We start from the raw sequence: 20,721 nt of genomic DNA, 5'->3' as shown, positions 1-20,721 counted from the left end.
GAAGCCCTTATGCAGAGCGACGTACAAAAGTGCTTTGAGTCTCTATTAATGAATAAATCTACACTGGTATGCAAGATTACAAACTTAATATAAATATAACCCTTGAATTCTACAAGCTTGGAAGTGCTAATTTAAGTATTTCAGGAAGAGGTAGGTCTTCAGTTGTCGCTTGAAGATAGTCAGGGACTCTGCTGTACGGACATCTAGGGGAAGTTCATTCCACCACCTCGGTGCCAGAACAGAGAAGAGCCTTGAAGTGTACCTACCTCTCATTCTGAGAGAAGGAGGTACCAGTCAAGCAGTACTGGTACAGTGCGAGATGTGATGAGGTCACTAAGGTAAGATGGTGCTGGTCCATTTTTGGCCTTGTAGGCAAGCATCATTGTTTTGAATCTGATACGTGCAGCTTCTGGAAAGCCAGTAAAGGGAGTGCAGCAGTGGAGTGGTGTGGGAGAACTTGGGCTGATTAAACACAAGTCGTGCAGCTGCGTTTTGGTTCATTTGCAGTGGACGAATAGCGTTCAGGGGAAGACCTGCCAGCAGAGAGTTGCAGTAGTTAAGTCTTGAAATGACAAGAGACTGAACTAACACCTGGGCAGCCTGTGTGGACAGGAATAGTCGAATCCTTTGGATGTTATTGAGAAGAAATCAACAAGAACGTGCAACATTAGCAACATGTGGGAAGAAGGACAGTTTGTTGTCCATAGTTACCCCCAAGGTTACGAGCAATGGCTGAAGGGGAGAGCAGAGAGTCATGAAGTGTTATTTGAAGATCTTGACCTGGAGATGAATCACCTGGGATGACCAGCAGTTCTGTTTTGCTGGGGTTGAGTTTTAGTTGGTGAGCACTCATCCATGAAGATATGTCTGACAAGCATGCTGAGATCCGAGCGGAAGCTGTGGTATCTGATGGAGGAAAAGAAAAGATGAGTTGAGTGTCATCTGCATAGCAGTGATAAGAAAACCCATGTGAGGATATGACTTCACCAATGGAGTGGGTATAGAGCAGGGGTGGCCAACCAGTCAGAGACCGGGAGCCACATTTTTGACTGTGTTACCGAAAAGAGCCACATCATACACATGGGCACACATGAACATCACCCATCCCTTCCTCTTACACACACACACACACACACACACACACACACACACACACACACACACACACACACACACACACCTCTGCTCAGCCAGATTTATTGTAACTGTCACACACCAACATAATGACAGAAATTAACTCCTACAGTTCTAAGACCACAGGCCAGTCATTTTCAACAATGAACATTGTGTGCACTGTCTCACACACACAAACTCTGTTTAACCAAGTCCACAAAAAAATATATAATAATTTACAATAGCGTTTTTCTGTTACTTAGAGGGACTTTTGGCATTCTTTGCCTTAAACAATCCCCTTCAAATCTGCCTCGTATTCTGTTGTTGCCACTCGAAGCAATTCTTTCACATGGGTGTCAGTCAGAACAGATCGATGCTTTGTTTTCACGTGTTTCAGGGTAGAAAACACAGATTTTGTTTGTGGTTTTTTTATGTGCGTGTTCACTTCGCTTGAGTTTGATATGGTATTTTCGTAAAATGCGCATGTGCGTGAGATGAATACGGTGGGCAATTAATTTTTACAAGGGGCCACATGAGAAACCTGAATTGTGTCAGAGGGCCACACCAACGATAATATTTTAGGGATGCACCGAAATGAAAATTCAATTCAAACGGCAATGAATTCCATATTTTTTTTGTCTTATGCCTTTTGCCTTGGCACCATCACTGGAAAACTTTCCTGCCTTTTCAAAAATGTCCACTACAGACGGAGTGTGCATGCTCGGATTGACTTTACTTTTCTGCGCCGCGTTCTTCTCATATTAAAATGGCAAACGGGATGTTTGGATTTCAGGTGATAAATTAAACCCAACTTGGAGAAACTCTTTGCAGATACACCCCTGCTTGAAATTTCAGCATTGCACGTTTTGCAAATCGCTCTCCGCACACCGCAGACATGTTGGCTCTTATACAGATAACTGTGTGCTGGCTGCACTTTTTTATTGCGTCATTACAATTGTGTTTCTGCCGTGGTGTTTCGGTGATTTAGGTATTTCCGAAAATTCTCGGTGCATCCCTGTAATTTATAATTGGCCTCATGCCAAGGTCTGATATACCGCAAAGTTTCCCAGTAGGGGCAAGCTCATTTAAGTCGTAAAAATACTGTATTGAACTTAAGCAAAGCGAACACACACATTAAAAATCAAACACAAACAAACTTCGAAAGGAACGTAAGAGCCGCATGAAACCAGCCAAAGAGCCGCATGAGGCTTGTGAGCCGCGGGTTGGCCACCCCTGGTATAAAGGGAGAAAAGGAGGGGACCAATTACTGAGCCTTGTGGGACACCAGTGGTCAGTCTGCACGGGGCAGATGTGGATCCCCTCCATGTTACCTGGTATGAAAGACCTTCCAGGTAGGAAGCAAACCATTGTGTTGTGTTTGACTGTGTCAAATGCTGCAGAAAGTTCCAGGAAGATAAGTACAGATGACAGCTTGGCTGACCGAGCAGCATGCAGTTTCTCAGAAACAGCCAAAAGGGACATCTCTGTGGAATGTGCTGCTTTGAACCCAGACTGATTAGGATCATGGAGGTTGTTCTGTGAGAGATAGACAGACAGTTGGTTAAAAACAGTGAGTTCCAGAGATTTAGAAAGAAAGAAGAGAAGTGATACCAGTCTGTAGTTGTTGATGTCTGATGGATCCAAAGCAGGTTTCTTCAAGATGGGAATGACCCTTGCTTGCTTGAAGGTAGTTGGTACATAGACAGATGTTAATGACCCATTGATGATTGTGGAGATGAAGGGCCGGAGATCTTGTGTGATGGTCTGAAGCATAGTTGAAGGGATTGGATCCAGAGGACAGGTGGTGGGATTGCAAGATTGGATGACTTGCAGTATCTCATCTTCTGTTAAGGTTGAGAAGCTTGACAGAGACGTAGTGGATTGTTGGCTGTGTTGTGTAGTCATTGTTGGGGAGGAAGTGAAGGTCTGGCAGATTTTCTTAATCTTCTCATCATAGAAGAAGGCAAAGTCATTAGCAGTCAGGGAGGATGGAGCAGGTGCAGCAGGGGGGTTGAGTAGTGAAGAGAAGATGTTGTGAAGCTTACGAGGATCTTGTGCAGAGGCCTCAAGCTTTTCCTTGTAGAAGGCAGTTTTGGCAGAAGTCACCTCCAAAGAAAATTTAGTTTTGTAGTCAAAGGGCAGAGGAGGTCCATGGTTGAGGAAAGGGATGAGAAGAAGGAGTCCGTAGCAATGTCTAAAGAGGAAACGCAAAATACTCCCTCCATCTTCTCAACACACTCTCCTCACTATTCAGCAGATTTCCATCTCCATCCTTTATTTCTCTAACTTGCAGCACATCCTTCTGAGCTCAGTCTCTCTGCCTGGCCAATCTGTATAAATCCTTTTCTCCTTCCTTAGTGTCCAACTTCAAATACAGCTCCTCATATGCCTTTTCCTTGGCTTTCGCCACATCTCTCTTTACCTGCTGCCGCATCTCCTGCCTACTTTTCTAATCACTCTGTCGATCCCAATTCTGTTTTGCCCACCTCTTTCTCCTTATGCTTTCCTGCACTTCCTCTTTCCACCACCACATCTCTTTGTCTTCCTTTCTATTTCCAGATGTCACACCAATTACCTTTCTAGCTGTCTCCCTTATCACTTCTGCAGTATTTGCCCAATCATCCAGCACCTTTTCATCCCCACGGAGCCCCTGTCTGACCTCTTCCCTGGATCTCATACTACAGTTTTCCTCCTTTGTTTCCACCTCCTTATTCTACTTTCAGTCCTTGCTCTCATCCTCTTCTTCTTCACCTCCAAAACCATCCTACAGACCACTATCTGAAGCTGTCTAGCTACACTGTCCCCTGCCAATACCTTACAGTCTCCAATCGACTTCTGGTTGCATCTTCTACATAAAAAATTGTCCAAATGTGTGCACCTTCCTCCACTCTTATAGGTCACCTTATGTTCCTCCTTCTTCTTAAAATAAGTATTCACCACTGACATTTCCATCCTTTTAGCAAAATCTACTCCACCATCTGTCCTTCCACATTCCTCTCCTTAAGGCCAAACCTACCCATCACCTCCTCATCAATTCTGTTCCCTTCACCTACATGCCCATTAAAGTCTGCATCAATCACCAATTGTTCATTCCTAGGTGCACCTTCTACCACTTCATCACTCCTTCTCCTCCATCTCACAGCCCACTTGTGCAGCATAAGCACTGATGACATTTATCATCATCCCTCCAATTTTCCTAGTCTTACTCCCTTTTTTAGCCCAATTTCCACCAGTACCCTGTTCGCTAACAATACCTGATTCGTAATCCGCATATTTGATTTGGCACGTTTTACGCTGGATGCCCTTCCTAACGCAACCCTCCACATTTATCCAGTCTTGGGACCGGCACTAAGAGTGCACTGGCTTGTGCAACCCTAATTGCTGGGTTTTATATGGGTTTTATAATGGCTGGGTACCCCGCTTATCGACCGGCTCGGACATCGACCTTTTTGCTTAGCACACAGTTTTTCGACCGAAATTTGCGCCCGCTGAACGACCAAATGCTCGCTTATCGACCTTTTTTTTTACCATTTCTCCACACTCCTTGTCGGTTATTGTTGGTATGTGAAGGTGTTTGGTGCATGTTTGTCTGTGTTTTCCCTGTCACACTTATTCCTATGCGTTTCTTCCTTTCCAGACTCCAAGCGCTCTCCACAGCTGCACTTTCTTTCCAAAGTGCACCTTTTCCTTCTGTGCGTTCGCCTGTGGACCTCGCCCCTCCAGGGCGTACCACAGAGATATCTCCCTCTCGTTCGTCGGGATTCTATGGACTGCCATGTGTTTGTGTGTTTTTGTGTTAAACTCTCCGTGTTTTCGTTAAACCAAAGCAAACTGTATTATTAAGTATTAATACTGCTAAAAACAGGGCAAAGATTGTGAATAAATGGGTATCGGTGGAGGTCGGGAACAGAAATTGGTTTTCCAGTATTTCTTATAGGATAATTACATTCGCTCTTCGACCTTTTTGCATTTCAACCGGTTTTAAGGAACGGATTATATTTTTCTTAACCTTTTTCATATTATTTGGTTATACTATACATTTAATATACTAATACTTTATTTATTTACTTTATTTTTATACTTATAATATTTTTATTTTTCATTCATTTTTTTGGACAGTCGTAAAAAAGCATTCCACTATGTCGTACTCTGTATGAATGTGTATGTGAAATTAAATTACAATTTTAATTTGAGATCTCTCTCTCTCTCTCTCTCTCTCTCTCTCTCTCTCTCTCTCTCTGTTTTATATACAGTTGTGTTCAAAATTATTCAACCCCCAATGCTGTAAATGGTTTTAGGGAATTTAGTGTACATTTGTAATTGTATTCAGAATGAAATCCTACAAGGACTTCTTAAAGAACCATATGCAACTAAAATGACATCAATTAGTTTTGTAATACAGTAGTAAATGTTTCTTTTGTGAATTCTTCATTGACATAATTATTCAACACCTTTAAAGACTACCACTCTGAAGAACAGAGGTTCAATGAAGTGTTTTCAGTCAGGTATTGAAAACACCTGTGGATATCAGGGAGCAGCAATAAAGCCTAATAAGCACCAATTAGGCAGCTTTAAAATGACTGTGATACTCAGCTCCTTCTAGACATTTACTGGTGTGGTTACAAACATGGTGAGGTCAAGAGAATGGTCCAGGAAGACAAGAGAACAGGTGATTACTCTTCACAGGAAGGGCAATGGCTATAAGAAGATTGCAAAGATGTTAAACATACCAAGAGACACAATAGGAAGCATCATTCGCAAATTCAAGGCAAAGGGCACTGTTGAAACGCTACCTGGTCGTGGCAGAAAGAAGATGCTGACTTCGACTGCTGTGCGCTACCTGAAGCGTAGAGTGGAGAAAAGTCCCGTGTGACTGCTGAGGAACTGAGAAAAGATTTGTCAGATGTGGGTACTGAAGTTTCTGCTCAGACAATACGGCGCACCCTGCGTAATGAAGGCCTCCATGCCAGAACTCCCAGGCGCACCCCCTTGCTGTCCCCAAAGAATAAGAAGAGTCGACTGCAGTATGCCAAAAGTCATGTGGACAAACCACAGAAGTTTTGGGATAGTGTTCTGTGGACTGATGAAACAAAATTAGAACTGTTTGGGCCCATGGATCAACGCTATGTTTGGAGGAGGAAGAACAAGGCCTATGAAGAAAAGAACACCTTGCCTACTGTGAAGCATGGCGGGGGGTCAATCATGCTTTGGGGCTGTTTTGCTTCTGCAGGTACTGGGAAGCTTCAGCGTGTGCAAGGTACCATGAATTCTCTTCAGTACCAGGAGATATTGGATGACAATGTGATGCAGTCCGTCACAAACCTGAGGCTTGGAAGACGTTGGACCTTTCAACAGGACAATGATCCCAAGCATACCTCCAAGTCCACTAGAGCATGGTTGCAGATTAAAGGCTGGAACATTTTGAAGTGGCCATCGCAGTCACCAGACTTAAATCCGATTGAGAACCTCTGGTGGGACTTAAAGAAAGCAGTTGCAGTGCGCAAGCCTAAGAATGTGACTGAACTGGAGGCTTTTGCCCATGATGAATGGGCGAAGATACCCGTAGATCGCTGCAAGACACTTGTGTCAAGCTATGCTTCACGTTTAAAAGCTGTTATAACTGTAAAAGGATGTTGTACTAAGTACTAAGATTGAATGTCACTTGGGGGTTGAATAAAACTGATAATGATGTGAGCTCAGAAAAGACATTTACTACTGTATTACAAAACTAATTGATGTCATTTTAGTTGCATATGGTTCTTTAAGAAGTCCTTGTAGGATTTCATTCTGAATACAATTACAAATGTACACTAAATTCCTAAAACCATTTACAGCATTGGGGTTGAATAATTTTGAACACAACTGTATATATATATATATATATATATATATATATATATATATATATATATATATATATACATATATATAAACTCTACCACATGCACTTGAAGCAATACACACACACACACAAAATAATATATAATATACATGTGTGTATATATATATATATATATATATATATATATATATATATATATATATATATATATATATATATATTTATATATTATTTTGTGTGTGTGTGTGTGTGTGTGTATTGCTTTAAGTGCGGTGGTAGAGTTTGTGCTTGAGTGTTTTGTCCTAAAACTGGCAATCACCTCATCATCCATGCCCATTCACTCATATATAATTTGATCTGAAACGTGTTTATTATAAAGAAAAATATGGCGTGAGACTTAAATTAACCTGAAAGAACACAAAGCCTATTTTTAAAACAATCTGTGGAGATGCAACCTAAACTGTAAATTTGCATTCTTAACGGACATGTTTATAATGTAGGGAAAACATGTTTACTTGTTGTACAGTTAGTGGAGGAAAGCAGTGGTGTATTAGTTTTATTTTTAAATCCACTTATACAGTAATCATGAATAAATCCCAATTGGTGTTGACTGATAGATTGAAATAAAACTGAAACGTGTTACTTTGAAAATGACAACAATAAAATAATGTTTTATTATATTGTCGATTTTTTTTTCTCAGTTAATTTATTCCTTAGACATAACACTGTCGGACTGAGCAGCCCATCCCCTTTCTACAGATCACTGCAGTGACGAGGATCTGCAGCAGCGGTGATGAAGCTCTATAAAGGGCGTGTTTGGTTTCACATTTAAAGTAACGGGGCTTTAAAACGAAACGGATTTATTTCGCGTGTTTTTACTGAATAAATATACACCTTCAAGCGAGTGAGTACTTTACGGTTGTGCTTACAAAAATAACGTGTCGAATTGTGGTGTAATGATAATAAACTGTTTTTCAGAGATGTATGTGTGTGTGATCCTGCAGATTCTCTTCAGCTTTATGGAATCTCGTACAGGTATGAGGCATCTCTCTCATTTATATATTGCATGTGTGTGTCGCCGGGGTGTGTTTGTGTTAAAAATCTCTTTTCTGAGAGCTGAATATGATTGTGTTTTTGTGATGAGCGGAAAAGACGGGAAACGCATTTTCGATATGTACTCTTTCTTCAAAATCACCCCTACACCATCTCTTGTTCCATCCATACCATAATAGAACAGTTTAAACCCACCTCCAATGTTCCTGCCCTTACTCCCTTTCCACTTGGTCTCCTGAACAGAAAACATACCTTATCATCATCCATGCCCATTCACTCATATATAATTTGATCTGAAACGTGTTTATTATAAAGAAAAATATGGCGTGAGACTTAAATTAACCTGAAAAAACACGAAGCCTATTTTTAGAAACAATCTGTGGAGATGCAACCTAAACTGTAAATGTGCATTCTTGACGGACATGTTTATAATGTAGGGAAAACATGTTTACTTGTTGTACAGTTAGTGGAGGAAAGCAGTGGTGTATTAGTTTTACTTTTAAATCCACTTATACAGTATTCATGAATGAATCCCAATTAGTGTTGACTGATAGATTGAAATAAAAACTGAAACTTTTATTTTAAAATGACAACAATAAAATAATGTTTTATTATTTTGTTGATTTTTTATTTGTCAGTTACTTTATTCCTTAGACATAACACTGTCGGATTGAGAAGCCCATCCCCTTTCTACAGATCACTGCAGTGACGAGGATCTGCAGCAGCGGTGATGAAGCTCTATAAAGGGCGTGTTTGGTTTCACATTTAAAGTAACGGGGCTTTAAAACGAAACGGATTTATTTCGCGTGTTTTTACTGAGTAAATATGCACCTTCAAGCGAATGAGTACTTTATGGTTGGGTTTACAAAAATAACGTGCCAAATTGTGGTGTAATGATGATAAACTGTTTTATAGAGATGTTTGTGTGTGTGATCCTGCCGATTCTCCTCAGCTTTATGGAATCTCCTGCAGGTATGATATATGAGAGAAATGCCTCATACCTGCATGAGATGGTGTGGATGGAAAGAGAAATTGTGTAGGGGTGATCTTGAAGGAGGAGTACAGTAAGAGTGTAGTGGAGGTGAAGAGAGTTTCTGATAGGGTTATGAATGTGAAGCTGGAAGTTGAAGTGGTGATGATAAATGTCATCAGTGCTTATGCTCCACAAGTAGGTTTTGAGATGGAGGAGAAGGAAAAATTCTTGAGTGAATTAGATGAAGTGGTAGAAAGTGTACCTAGGAATAAAAAAAGATTGGTAATTGGGGCAGGTGAAGGTAACAGAGGTGATGAGTATGTGATGGGTAGGTATGGCCTTAAGGAGAGAAATGTGGAAGGGCAGATGGTGATAGATTTTGCTAAAGGGATGGAAATGGCAGAAGAAGGAGGATCATAGGGTGATATATAAAAATGGAGGAAGCTGCACACAAGTGGACTATGTTCTATGTAATACTAGTCATTGCCAAAGAAGCTGCTGTTCACAGAGTGCTGTATCCGAGCATGTTAACAGAAAGTTGATTGGAAGGGATTAGTGTGGAAGAAAATGACCAACCGAGAGAACCGCAGCCTTGAGAGGCTTGCCAAGCAAAATCGATTCAACATTTGGTTGAACTTCACAAGGAATGGACTGAGGTGGGGGTCAAGGCATCAAGAGCCACCACACACAGACCTCTTGTCTGAACCACTCCTGAACCACAGACAAGATCAGAGGCATCTTACTTGGGCTAAAGAGAATAAGATCTGGACTGTTGCCCAGTGGACCAAAGTTTTCTTTTTCACAAAGTTTCTCTTTTCACATGAGAGCTGTTTTTTACTTCATTTGGAAACCAAGGTCCTAGAGTCTGAAGGAAGGTTGGAGAAGTTTATAGACCAAGTTGTTTGAAGTCCAGGGTTAAGTTTCCGCAGTCCTTGATGATTTTGGGTACAGTGTCACCTGCTGGTGTTTTTTGAAAACCAAAGTCACTGCACCCGTTTATCAAGACATTTTAGAGCACAAAACTGTGGTTTTGTTAAATGTGAGCCAAAATCATAAAAATTAGAAGTAATAAAGGCTTAAACTACTTCTGTCTGTGTTTATTGAATTTATTTATTAAATGAGTTTTACAATTTATGTTGAATTACTAAAATAAATGAACTTTTCGGCACATTTATCGGCAAGCCGTTTAGAAGATCTCATCCAGAATGGTCGTTGCGTGCAGTTCAGTTGTTGCATGTGCAGACCTGAAACATAATAAAATAAATGTTCTTTACCAATAATTTTTTGTCACTGTGAATTGAACTGGAAATATTTATTGCGAGCAGTGTGCCTTGACGAAGAATAAGATGCAAAGAAGATAGCATTGTGTCTCGCTATATCATAGGCCTTTAATCAATAGAGGTGTTTGCAACCCTCGTATTTGAAAATACGATGTGGTATTTCAGAAATTTGATGCACACAGTTCACCAAAAAAGAATGAGACATATGAAAGGGGTATTTTTCGTTCTCGTCTACAGTAACAGGGGGAGACTTCTGACTGTTTTTAATGGCTTTAAAGCTAAAAGAAAGGATGTCTAATTTTGAACTGTTACTTGATTTGGTTATCCGTGACCAGACTGTGTTTGGAATTAATGACGAAAGAGGGAAAGGCTATTAAAAGAGCTGTAGCTGATTCTGGCCAGAGCAGTGCTGATATGTCATGCCAGTGAGATAGCTGACCAACATGGAGGGGCGATTCTAGGATTTTTTTTTTTGGCTCAGGGGGACCAAGAACCAGTCAGGAGGGGGCATGGGAAAAGTCATGTGCCACAACACAGATGGGATGACATAAAAATAGCACTGCACAAGTCGACAATGTGGACAATGCATCTCTTTTTTATAAATAAAAACCATTGAACAGACGGTCATTGTTCTCAGCTGCATTGTACTGCATCTACTCGTCTATGGCATGGTTTCCTCTTGAAGAAACCTTGAATGTATTGCTGATGTTCCTGACTTTGTCCCCTTTACAATTTTTTAAATTTTTTTTTACATAATCCTATCTAATAATAAACAAACATCTGACTTAATCACCAATTTTACACAAATAGTATATTTAATAGCCATATTTTTATCTGATCAAAGACAAAATAATTCAAATGTGAAGCTGTTCTTGGACATTGCAAACGAAAATAACAAAAACGTTTGTTTATTCAATACAAAAAGGTATTTACTATTCTACATCTTAACATTCTAAGTATCAGAACGCTAATATTATTAAAAGCTCACATTGTAGCCTTTACCGTGTTACTGCACAATAATTTGGAAAGTGATTGTGCCTTTAATCTTTGAAACAACAGGATGAAACGTCTCCAGGTTACGAACCTAACCATAGTTCCCCGAGGGAACGAGACGCTGCGTCAAAACGCTTTGGGAACGCCCTTAGAAGCAGAAGGGGAACACAAGGAGAGCCGAGTCAATGAACCAAGTTAGTGAACCGAGTCGGTAGCCGAAGAGCACTGATCGCTCAAATTCTTTAAGCGGCTCCACGCTGCCGATTAGCGTATCAATTCACCTCACATGTGTGGCATAATCAAGATGCTGATTACACAGCATGATTATTGCACAAGTGCGCCTTAGACTGGCTAGAAGAAAAGGCCACTGTAAAATCTGCAGTTTTACTGTATTGGGGGTCTGTGGGGTTCTGAAATGCAGTAACAGTGTTACTCTAATAGGTGTCTGTTTATTACTACTTACATATATTCCGCTTTAATATTTGCTCTAACTATAGTCCTGTATTCTACTTCTCACATGGGCGTTTTGGCTTAATGGCCAAATGGCTTAAAGATCCAGTTTTTAAAAATGAATATGTATAAATAAAAATGTATTTTTTCTGACCACCCTAATTTTTATTGTCTTGATCAATGTTTTTACTGCCAATTATTATTAGGAAAAGAAAACCAATAATTCACATATGACATGGTTTCATGTTCAAAACGAGGTGTAAAATTAAAAACATTTATCTTGTTTTATACAAAAATATTAATGTAATGTTTTTCCCCACAACACAGAGCAATTACAGGTGGTTGGTCCAGCAGCTTCTCTTGTTGTTGTAGCTGGTGAAGATCTGGTTCTGCCATGTTTTATCAAATCCAACTCCAGTGCTGTGGACATGAGAGTGGAGTGGTTCAGACTGAATGTAGAGGACTCATTAGTGCATCTCTATAAGGATCATGAAGACAGAAATGAAGATCAGGCTCCGTCATACAGGAAAAGAACATTACTGTTTAAAGAGGAGCTACAGAAAGGCAACGCTTCACTCAAACTCTCAGCTCTCAGAGTCTCTGATGAAGGACAATATAAGTGTTTTATTGCAGACAAATCACAATCTGATGACATCATTGTGAATGTTATTGTTGAGGGTAAGAACCATTCCTCCTAAAGGTTTATACAGTAAAGTACAGTAAAGTATAATATATATTTATGTCATCCAGTAACAGTTATCTCATCCCATGCCATATATATATATATATATATATATATATATATATATATATATATATATATATATAGGATGACAAATGCCACAAAGGTAAATAAGGTAACTTTAAATGAATGGGGAACCATCCAAGATCATATTCACTTTTCCTCAGTATGTGTTAGACAAGGATTTAAAATTGTATTATTATTATTATTATTATTATTATTATTATTATTGTTGTTGTTGTTGTTGTTATTGTTATTATTTTTAATTGAATTGAATTTATAAATATTTAGCATAACTTATTATATCATTTCAATTATGTAAAGAACAAACTATATGATCAACTGAAAATGATCAGGAAATACTAATCTCTATTGGGAATTTTACATTGTTTACTTGTATAATTGTGAGGTTAAAAGTAAAAAATTATTTCACTTTATTTCAAACATTACATTTTGTTTCATGGTTATAGCTCAGGGAAGCCAGCCAGTGATCATGATGGAGAATTATGATAACTCAGGAGGAATTTATTTAGTGTGTGAGTCCAGAGGCTGGAACCCTGAACCTGAGATTCTGTGGCTGAACAGAGAAGGAGACACTCTGCCTGCTGAAGACACACAGATACACAGAGACACTGAGGGCTTCAGTGTGAAACACAGCATCACTGTTTATGATTATAGCGACTCCAACAGATTTTACTGCAGAGTTCAACAAATTCATCACATGAAGGAGACAGAAATTGTTATTAATAGTAAGTATTTCTGTTTAAAAACACTTTTAAAACATTTGCATTCTAATGCATTATTGCACTATTTTTATTTCATTCTATTGGTCAAAATAATGTATGTTTTGATGTTATCAACTAGATCTTGCACAGATTCCTGTAAAATCTAACACTGTGAACTTGATTTTATTTAAGATAAAGTCTTTAATGTTTGGAAGTGGATTGTCGGCGTTTCAGTTTCATCATGTCTTATTGCTGTTGGATCGATTATAACTGCAGTTATCTGTTACAAGAAAGGTAATATTTTTAAGAAATATCTGCATCAAATCTGTAGCCCAAATTATACTTAAGTTAATATCAAAGCTGTTACCCAGAGTTTACAAACTTTGGTCCTAGAGATCTTCTGTCCTGTACATTTTAGTGTTTTTCCTGTTTTAACACACTCAATTTAACTTTGTTTGAGGTTGTGCTCTTTTTTAAGAGATTGAAATGCAGTCTCTCAATCTGTGAACTCTATTTTTTTTATATATTTAAAGCTTATTTACAACTTGCATTTAGCAGTAGGCAGGAGCTGGAAGAACTGTGAGTAGGGAACATGTTCTGTCAGTCAGAACTACATGCTGCAGTGCTGCTTATCCTTCACATGGTCACTTCTCAGCACAGCAGTTACAGTGTAGCTGCTCAGTACAATGCTGCAGATAAATTAAAGAGATGCAGACAGGGAATTTTATTACCAAATTTTAAAGAAAATGTTATATTTATAATGATGATATAATAATAATAATGAATAAACTAAAGTATAAAAACAAAACAATAGAACAGTTCAAGATTATAGTGGAGATCCACAAATTAACCAGCTAAATTTCACATTGAATTCCAGCAAGGCTTCAGAGAGCAGAGACTGTGGTTACTGTATAGAAGAAGTCTGTTAGTGAAGGAGCTTCACTTTAATCTCACTGTAATCAGTGACTCTGACAGGTGAGACAGGTGAGTTGTGTATCTGGTGTGTCAGTAGCATGGAACCAGGGAACAATAAATATGCAGATTTTAGCACAGTTACAGCTTTATAATAAAATCAGTGACTATGTAAAATGTTTATTTATATCATTAGCCACTGAGTCGTACATCCCAAAATATTCCTCAAGCTCTAACAACACTTTTAGTTTTATTATACTTTTATTATACCAGTTTACTGTGGTCTCTGTAAATTCACAGATTTGTGCTCAAAAGATGTTTGTGTGTAGGTGTGTGTGTGTGTGTGTGTGTGTGTGTGTGTGTGTGTGTGTGTGTGGTTAATTAAATACATTAGTTTCAATAATCATTAGAAACCTACTGTGGTATAAGCAAATAATGTACACCAGACAGTATGGGCATATAAACAAAATGCATTCGAGGGTTTATTAATTTCACATAACTGCATGATCTGTTTTGTGTTATTTCTTATGGAACATTTTACAACAGAATTTCACCATAAAATTACATAAAACATAGAAATGTACTTAAAGTTATAGTGTCTCAATTGTGTTGTAAAATTGTGGAGGAGGAGACTAAAGACACCAATCCAAACACCAACATGACACACAAATGGCATACAGTACAGAGAGAAATATAATCAATATATCGCAGGTTATTTGATTAAAAGGCATTATCTGTTTTATTCTCAGAGCTTCAAAAGCAGAAGCAAAAAGCAGGTAAGACTTTTTTTTTTTTTTTTTGGCTTTTAAAACATACTGACTAATTAATTGAAATAAATTTAACAGACGATCTCCATCTGATCAACTGTAATTACAAAGAAAATAAGGAGCTTTCAAGACTGTTTTGGTCTCTTTTACTTAGAAACACAATTTAACATGGTGAAGGTTCACAAGAAGGTGCAGATTGGGGCAGAGGGTAAATTGCTTCATATTTATTTAAATAAATAGTAGCAGTTTATGGGCAGCTCAGGTCATGTGTGCAGATTTGGACAATAGGAAGAAAACAGGAAGGAGTTTTATGGAATGAGATAATAATCAGAAGAACCTGATCTGAATTTGCAATTCTTGTAAAAATAATGTGTAAATGTGATGATATAGAAAATGATATACATTAGGTCCCCTGGTGGTCTAGTGGTTAGGATGCAGTGCTCTCACCGCTGCGGCCCGGGTTCGATCCCCGGTCAGGAAACCAACCCCAGGGTTGGTTAGGGTTGGACAAGCCTTAGTGCCGATAAATTAGTGCCGCTGTGGTGACCCCTAATGGGAGAAGCCGAAAGAAAGTTTTATTTTAATATGTATACATTGATTATAAATAAAACAACAAAAAATTTGGGTCTTAAAATTATTATTTTTTTAATATGGGTATCACAAATTCAGAATTGATTAGACTCTGATTCAGTTACTCATTCTGAGGATTCCAGATGTTTTCTTTGGATTTTGGGGTCCATTCTTTTTTTTATTACTTTTCATTATCAGAATTTTCAGGGTTTTTTTTATTAATTTAATTTTTTAACCTTAATGATATTATCTGAATTTTAGGAATTGAATTTAGAACCAATGTATTTGAATATTTGAATTATTAAATAAATATAAATAGTCAGATTTACACATTTAATGCATTACAAATTCAGGTTTTGATGACAAAGATTTCATCCCACAGAGGATTCTGTAAAAGAGTAGAGACACAAACACATCGTTTACAAACATTACATTATTGTTTTCTATATTACTCATAACTGACCTGTAACATGTTACACTTTATGAAGCTTAACAAAGATATGTATTTCATCATATGTGATTTGTTCTATTTTATACAGTTTTTTTGTTAGGTTTTTTTTGGCTTTTCTAAAGTACAAAATATATTAGAATATTTTGTAGCCTCTATATTTTGAGCTTTAAAAGAAGAAACCACACAGATTATTTCATTACAATAATTTATTTGATCACCCTGATGAAATGTAATTATATATATATATTTTTTAGCTTCTTTTTTACTTGTATTTTTGGTGTGTGGTGTAAATATTGTTTGAATATGCCATAATTATTTGTTATGTGTCAAATGTAAATGTATTTGGTAAAATTAATATTAAATGTTGATTCACAGAGTTTTTAAAGAAGTTGTTTGCAGGTAAGAACAATTTTTTTGTGTGTGTTTGTGTGTGTGTGTGTGTGTGTGTGTGTGTGTGTGTGTGTGTGTGTGTGTGTGTGTGTGTGTCCTAAAAAAATGAAATATTTGTAATTTGTGTGAAAATAAAAGTGTGTAAAAGTGAAAGAAACACTAATTACATCATTAATATTGAGAGTAAATGATGGAGTGCAGGTAGTAAGTAGACTAGTAATTATAACACTGTATAACTGTGTAATATTATAATATTAGTTATAGTTTATACATGTATATATACTTTATATTTCTTCTCTTTTATAGCCATAGTGAGTAAAGAGATAAACAGTTTCACTGCGCAGAGCTCAAACACATTTACAACTTTACATTTTCTACAAATATTTCTGCCCTTTTTATTAATAAATTAATGTATTTATTTTGCAGTGATAGTTTTCTGATGAAAGTGAGTGTACAATGTGGTGTTTTTCACTTTAATCAGTCAGACAAATGATATAACAGTTTCATAAAAGTGTATAATTTACTGTCCAGATAAAAACTGAATATGAATCTTATACATTAAATCAGAGGAAAAAAAAAATCAATTAAATTATTATTCAATGTTCAAATTCATATTACATTTTTGAAATGTATAGTATGTGTATTAAAGTGTTTTTTTCAGCTTTCGCAAATTGCTATAATAATTCAGGTATCAGATATTCAGTAATCTGCATTCAGGATCTTTTCAGTTCTCCAATAGAAACAGAATGAATTTGAGGTTGTAAAATTGAGCACAGAAATGAGATGAGTTTAAGATCCGGGTTACTCACAGCTACATAAAGATAATCGAGTCTGGATCCAGTTGTACTGTTTTATCTCCTGCTATTAAATTCCTCTCCATCGAGTTCTAACAGAGCACCTTATAGCTGTGTGTAGTTTTATTTCTTCATTAATAGAAGAGAGGAAGATGAGAAACACAGATGAACCTTCTACATCATTACAGATCAGACAGACTGATGTATCTGATGTCAGATCAGACTGGAAGACTCTGAGTAAAGCTCAGTTTTTTACCCTTCACTCTTCAACTTGATCATTTCATCACATTCAGCTTCACCTGTAAACACTAAAGATTATAAATAATAGTAGAAAACTGTGTGTAAATAATGTTTTATTCTGAAAGAATCATTAGTTACAGCATGTATGTGGAAAAGTGATGAGTATAAAACTCTGTCTATCAGAGGTGAATGTTGTTGTTCTGGATAAAGAAGAAGAAGAAATTTATAATCCTGCAGTTAAAAAGAGTCTTGTTTCTCTTCCAAAAACTCAAACTGACCAGATATTTATCACTAAAGACTCACTGAACTGCTTTTCTCCTTCAGGATCGTGTGTGTGTGTGTGTGTGTGTGTGTGTGTGTGTGTGTGTGTGTGTGTGTGTGTGTCTGAACAGATGGAAGTGGATGTTAAAGTTTTTATTAGAAACAAATTATATAAACAACATAATGGCAGCAGTTACAGAAACTGAAATCAGGATCTAAAACAGTGAAATGATGAAGATGAATCTGCTCCATAACCGGTTCAGTAAAAGTCCTACAGAGACGCGATACTTCACACATATGAAGTGAAAACAAAGCGCTATTTATACACACACACCATAAACTTTACACGTTTTTCTCTTTTTATTAAAATAAATGTTTAATTATTGAATCTTCTACAAATCCTCTTATAAATAATAATGAATTTGATCCACTGGATGATGATTGAATGTTTTTTACCTGTAAACTCACATCACACACTGTGTGTTTCTCTCAGTGGATGTGACTCTGGATCCTGATTCTGCACATCCAAATCTCATCCTGTCTGATGATGGAAAACAAGTGAGATGTGGAGACAAAGAAAAGAATGTCACTGATACTCCACAGAGATTTACTTATTATCCTGCTGTTGTGGGAAATCAGAGTTTCTCCTCAGGGAGATTTTATTTTGAGGTGCAGGTCAGAGGGAAAACTCACTGGATATTAGGAGTCGTAAGTGAAAATATTAACAGGAAGGAGGGGATTCTACAGAGACCTCAGAATGGATTCTGGACTGTGGGACTGTGGGGGCGGTCAGTATGAGGCTCATGCTGATCCTGATGTCTTCCTCACACTGAGAGAGAAGGTGGAAAAGTTGGGGGTATTTGTGGATTATGATGAGGGTCTGGTCTCCTTTTATGATGTGAACTCCAGATCTCATATCTACTCTTTCACTGGTCAGACTTTCACTCACAAACTCTTTCCATACTTCTATACTGGTGATAATGATGGAGGTAAAAATGCTGCTCCACTGATCTGTATTTAATACTGAATACATTTTTCACCTCACAGTTTAAATTATCTATTAAATGTTGAAAATAAAAATAACTAGGTTTTTTTTCTGGTAAATTTTATAAAAATATATTCCATGTTAAAGTTTTCTTTTTCATAAACAAACAAATTTAATCCTACAGTCTGTATTTTTATTTTACGTGTTATGATTGTGACATTTTGTCATCACAAATAAAATATTAATAAAGATTATAAGTGTAAATGATTCAGGGTGAATTTTATCTTCAATAACCGAGGGAGTGTTATGGGTTTAATATTTTTATTTCGTTGCTAGGGACAGTTAGAGACTTTATTTCCCTGCATGCATCTGTAGAAAAGGGGCGTGGCTTATTGCCCAAATACACTCCAATGGAGGAAAAAACAAACCACATAATGTTTTTATTTTCTACGGAAACACATTTCATTCACAAAGAGAAAAATCACAGAAAGGATCTCATAATAATGACTTATTCTCTAATAATTATGAGATCATTGGAGGCAATCTGTGGCAGGGGAGCATTTTAGCGCATATCTGACGTCACTGCGTTCTTTGCTCGGAAGCGCATCATTGTTACACATTCTGACTGTCCACTTAATAAAAAAGAACAGAATAAATCAGAATGTGTAACATATATTAGTAGTCGACGTTGAAATATAATAATAATAATAATAATATTAATAATAATAATAATATTTTCAATTTAAAGTAGCTTATTAAACTAATATACAGTTATTAAACTAAATCATGATATCTGCTAGCACGTCCTGATTTTGCCAAGAACGTGACGCCCTATGACCCTGGGACAACAACTTTCTCAGCCAATCAGCGTTTATGAAGTCATCACTATGTGCGACCCAATTACTATTACCATTTTCCAGAGTCTGCCAAAATACAAAATAAACAACGTTCTGCGCCGCACCAGTGGCAAAATCAAGACGTGCCACAAGCAAAAAGGTAAGATCGTGCCTTCATTTTTCTTAAGGTATCATTTTATAGAAGTATATTAATGATAGTAAACTTCATATTTTTTTTTAGATTTGTTGGGATTTCACAGCAGAAATTGTAATTTTAGTTTAAATTGCCAAGTTAACCGCGTTATCCTTTTACTGATGTAAGTTACCGTTAACTTTCTAGCGCCAGTTAAAACGGTCTAATAAAGACTGTTGATAGCTGTCAAAGAGATGCGATTAAATAGTTGCATTTAAAGACGAACGAAATGCGGAACAAAGCAGCGTTAGTTTGAGCATCGCACGGATCATTCAGCTCTGACCACCATCAGACAGAATCTGAGACCCTACTGCGATTTTAATTAATCAGCAAGAGAGTGAAAGTGTAATGTCTTGTGTGATTTATAACAGACAACTGATAGCAGCTCTATATGTAATTTAAGTAACATGAATATTGTGCTTTGTTTTTTGGCAGGAGGAGCATTGAACAAATGAAGATTAATCTACAAAACCTTCACCCTGAATCAGAGCTGGATTTGGCCACACCGCTTTGGGCCTACAGCAACTAATATTTTTTTTATTCTTTTTTAGTGGACTGTATGAGATAATCTGCTTTAGTAAGTGGCACATATACTTTGATCAGATTTGTAAATAAAAACAGAAAGGTTCTTGAACACAATTTGATTTTTATTTCATTCTAGACACAAAATACAATGTTTTTTCTTATATTATTGGCTGATTCAAAATATGTACAATGTTCAACAACATGCACTTTAATAAAAAGTTTCTCTCAACCCTTAATTGATTTAGTTTTTTTGCCCACTGTTAGCTTTGCTGTCACTTAATGTGACATTGTTTCTGGGGTTGTTTTTCGGTGGACAGTGGACGTATTTTACGTGACTTGTCTGCATCACAAAGTCTCCCAAATCCATTAATGTTCATACTTTCTTTTTTTGTTTGCACTTCTGGTTCATTCACTTTATGGGCAATACCCTCAGGATTGTTCTCCCATGTCTGTAGAATCTTTAATACCCTTTCCAATTTTGTATAGCACTATTTGACTTTGTCTCAGTCACCTCATTGAAAACTCCCTCAGCAAGCAGAAGACAGCACATTTGTTATGAAATGAGAAGGTGCAGCAGTCACATATGCTTGTCATGATACATGGTTTTGATGCTGCTCTTCCAAATA

At 37.2% G+C, this 20,721-nt stretch overlaps 1 protein-coding gene across 4 annotated transcripts in view; it reads left to right on the top strand.

The window, feature by feature from the left end:
- The window catches only part of LOC124387232 (butyrophilin subfamily 1 member A1-like), a 54,712-nt gene extending 36,229 nt beyond the window's left edge, over positions 1–18,483 (top strand). The window contains exons 1-9 of one of the 4 annotated variants that reach the window (XM_046851453.1): positions 7,664–7,859; positions 7,934–7,990; positions 11,321–11,448; positions 12,032–12,382; positions 12,917–13,195; positions 13,364–13,465; positions 14,833–14,859; positions 16,247–16,270; positions 18,050–18,483. In XM_046851453.1, coding sequence (XP_046707409.1) covers positions 11,322–11,448; positions 12,032–12,382; positions 12,917–13,195; positions 13,364–13,465; positions 14,833–14,859; positions 16,247–16,270; positions 18,050–18,354 — 1,215 coding nt within the window. In that variant the 5' untranslated portion in view covers positions 7,664–7,859; positions 7,934–7,990; position 11,321 and the 3' untranslated portion in view covers positions 18,355–18,483. Of the gene's footprint in view, positions 1–7,663; positions 7,860–7,933; positions 7,991–11,320; positions 11,449–12,031; positions 12,383–12,916; positions 13,196–13,363; positions 13,466–14,832; positions 14,860–16,246; positions 16,271–18,049 lie in introns of those variants that run through there. The other 3 variants (XM_046851456.1, XM_046851455.1, XM_046851454.1) reach the window with 3 other exon arrangements.
- Positions 18,484–20,721: the final 2,238 nt, after the last annotated feature.

This window comes from Silurus meridionalis, chromosome 6 (genome assembly GCF_014805685.1).
Source record: "Silurus meridionalis isolate SWU-2019-XX chromosome 6, ASM1480568v1, whole genome shotgun sequence".
Classification (NCBI taxonomy): Eukaryota; Metazoa; Chordata; class Actinopteri; order Siluriformes; family Siluridae; genus Silurus; species Silurus meridionalis.
This window is presented reverse-complemented; position numbering and strand designations above follow the sequence as displayed.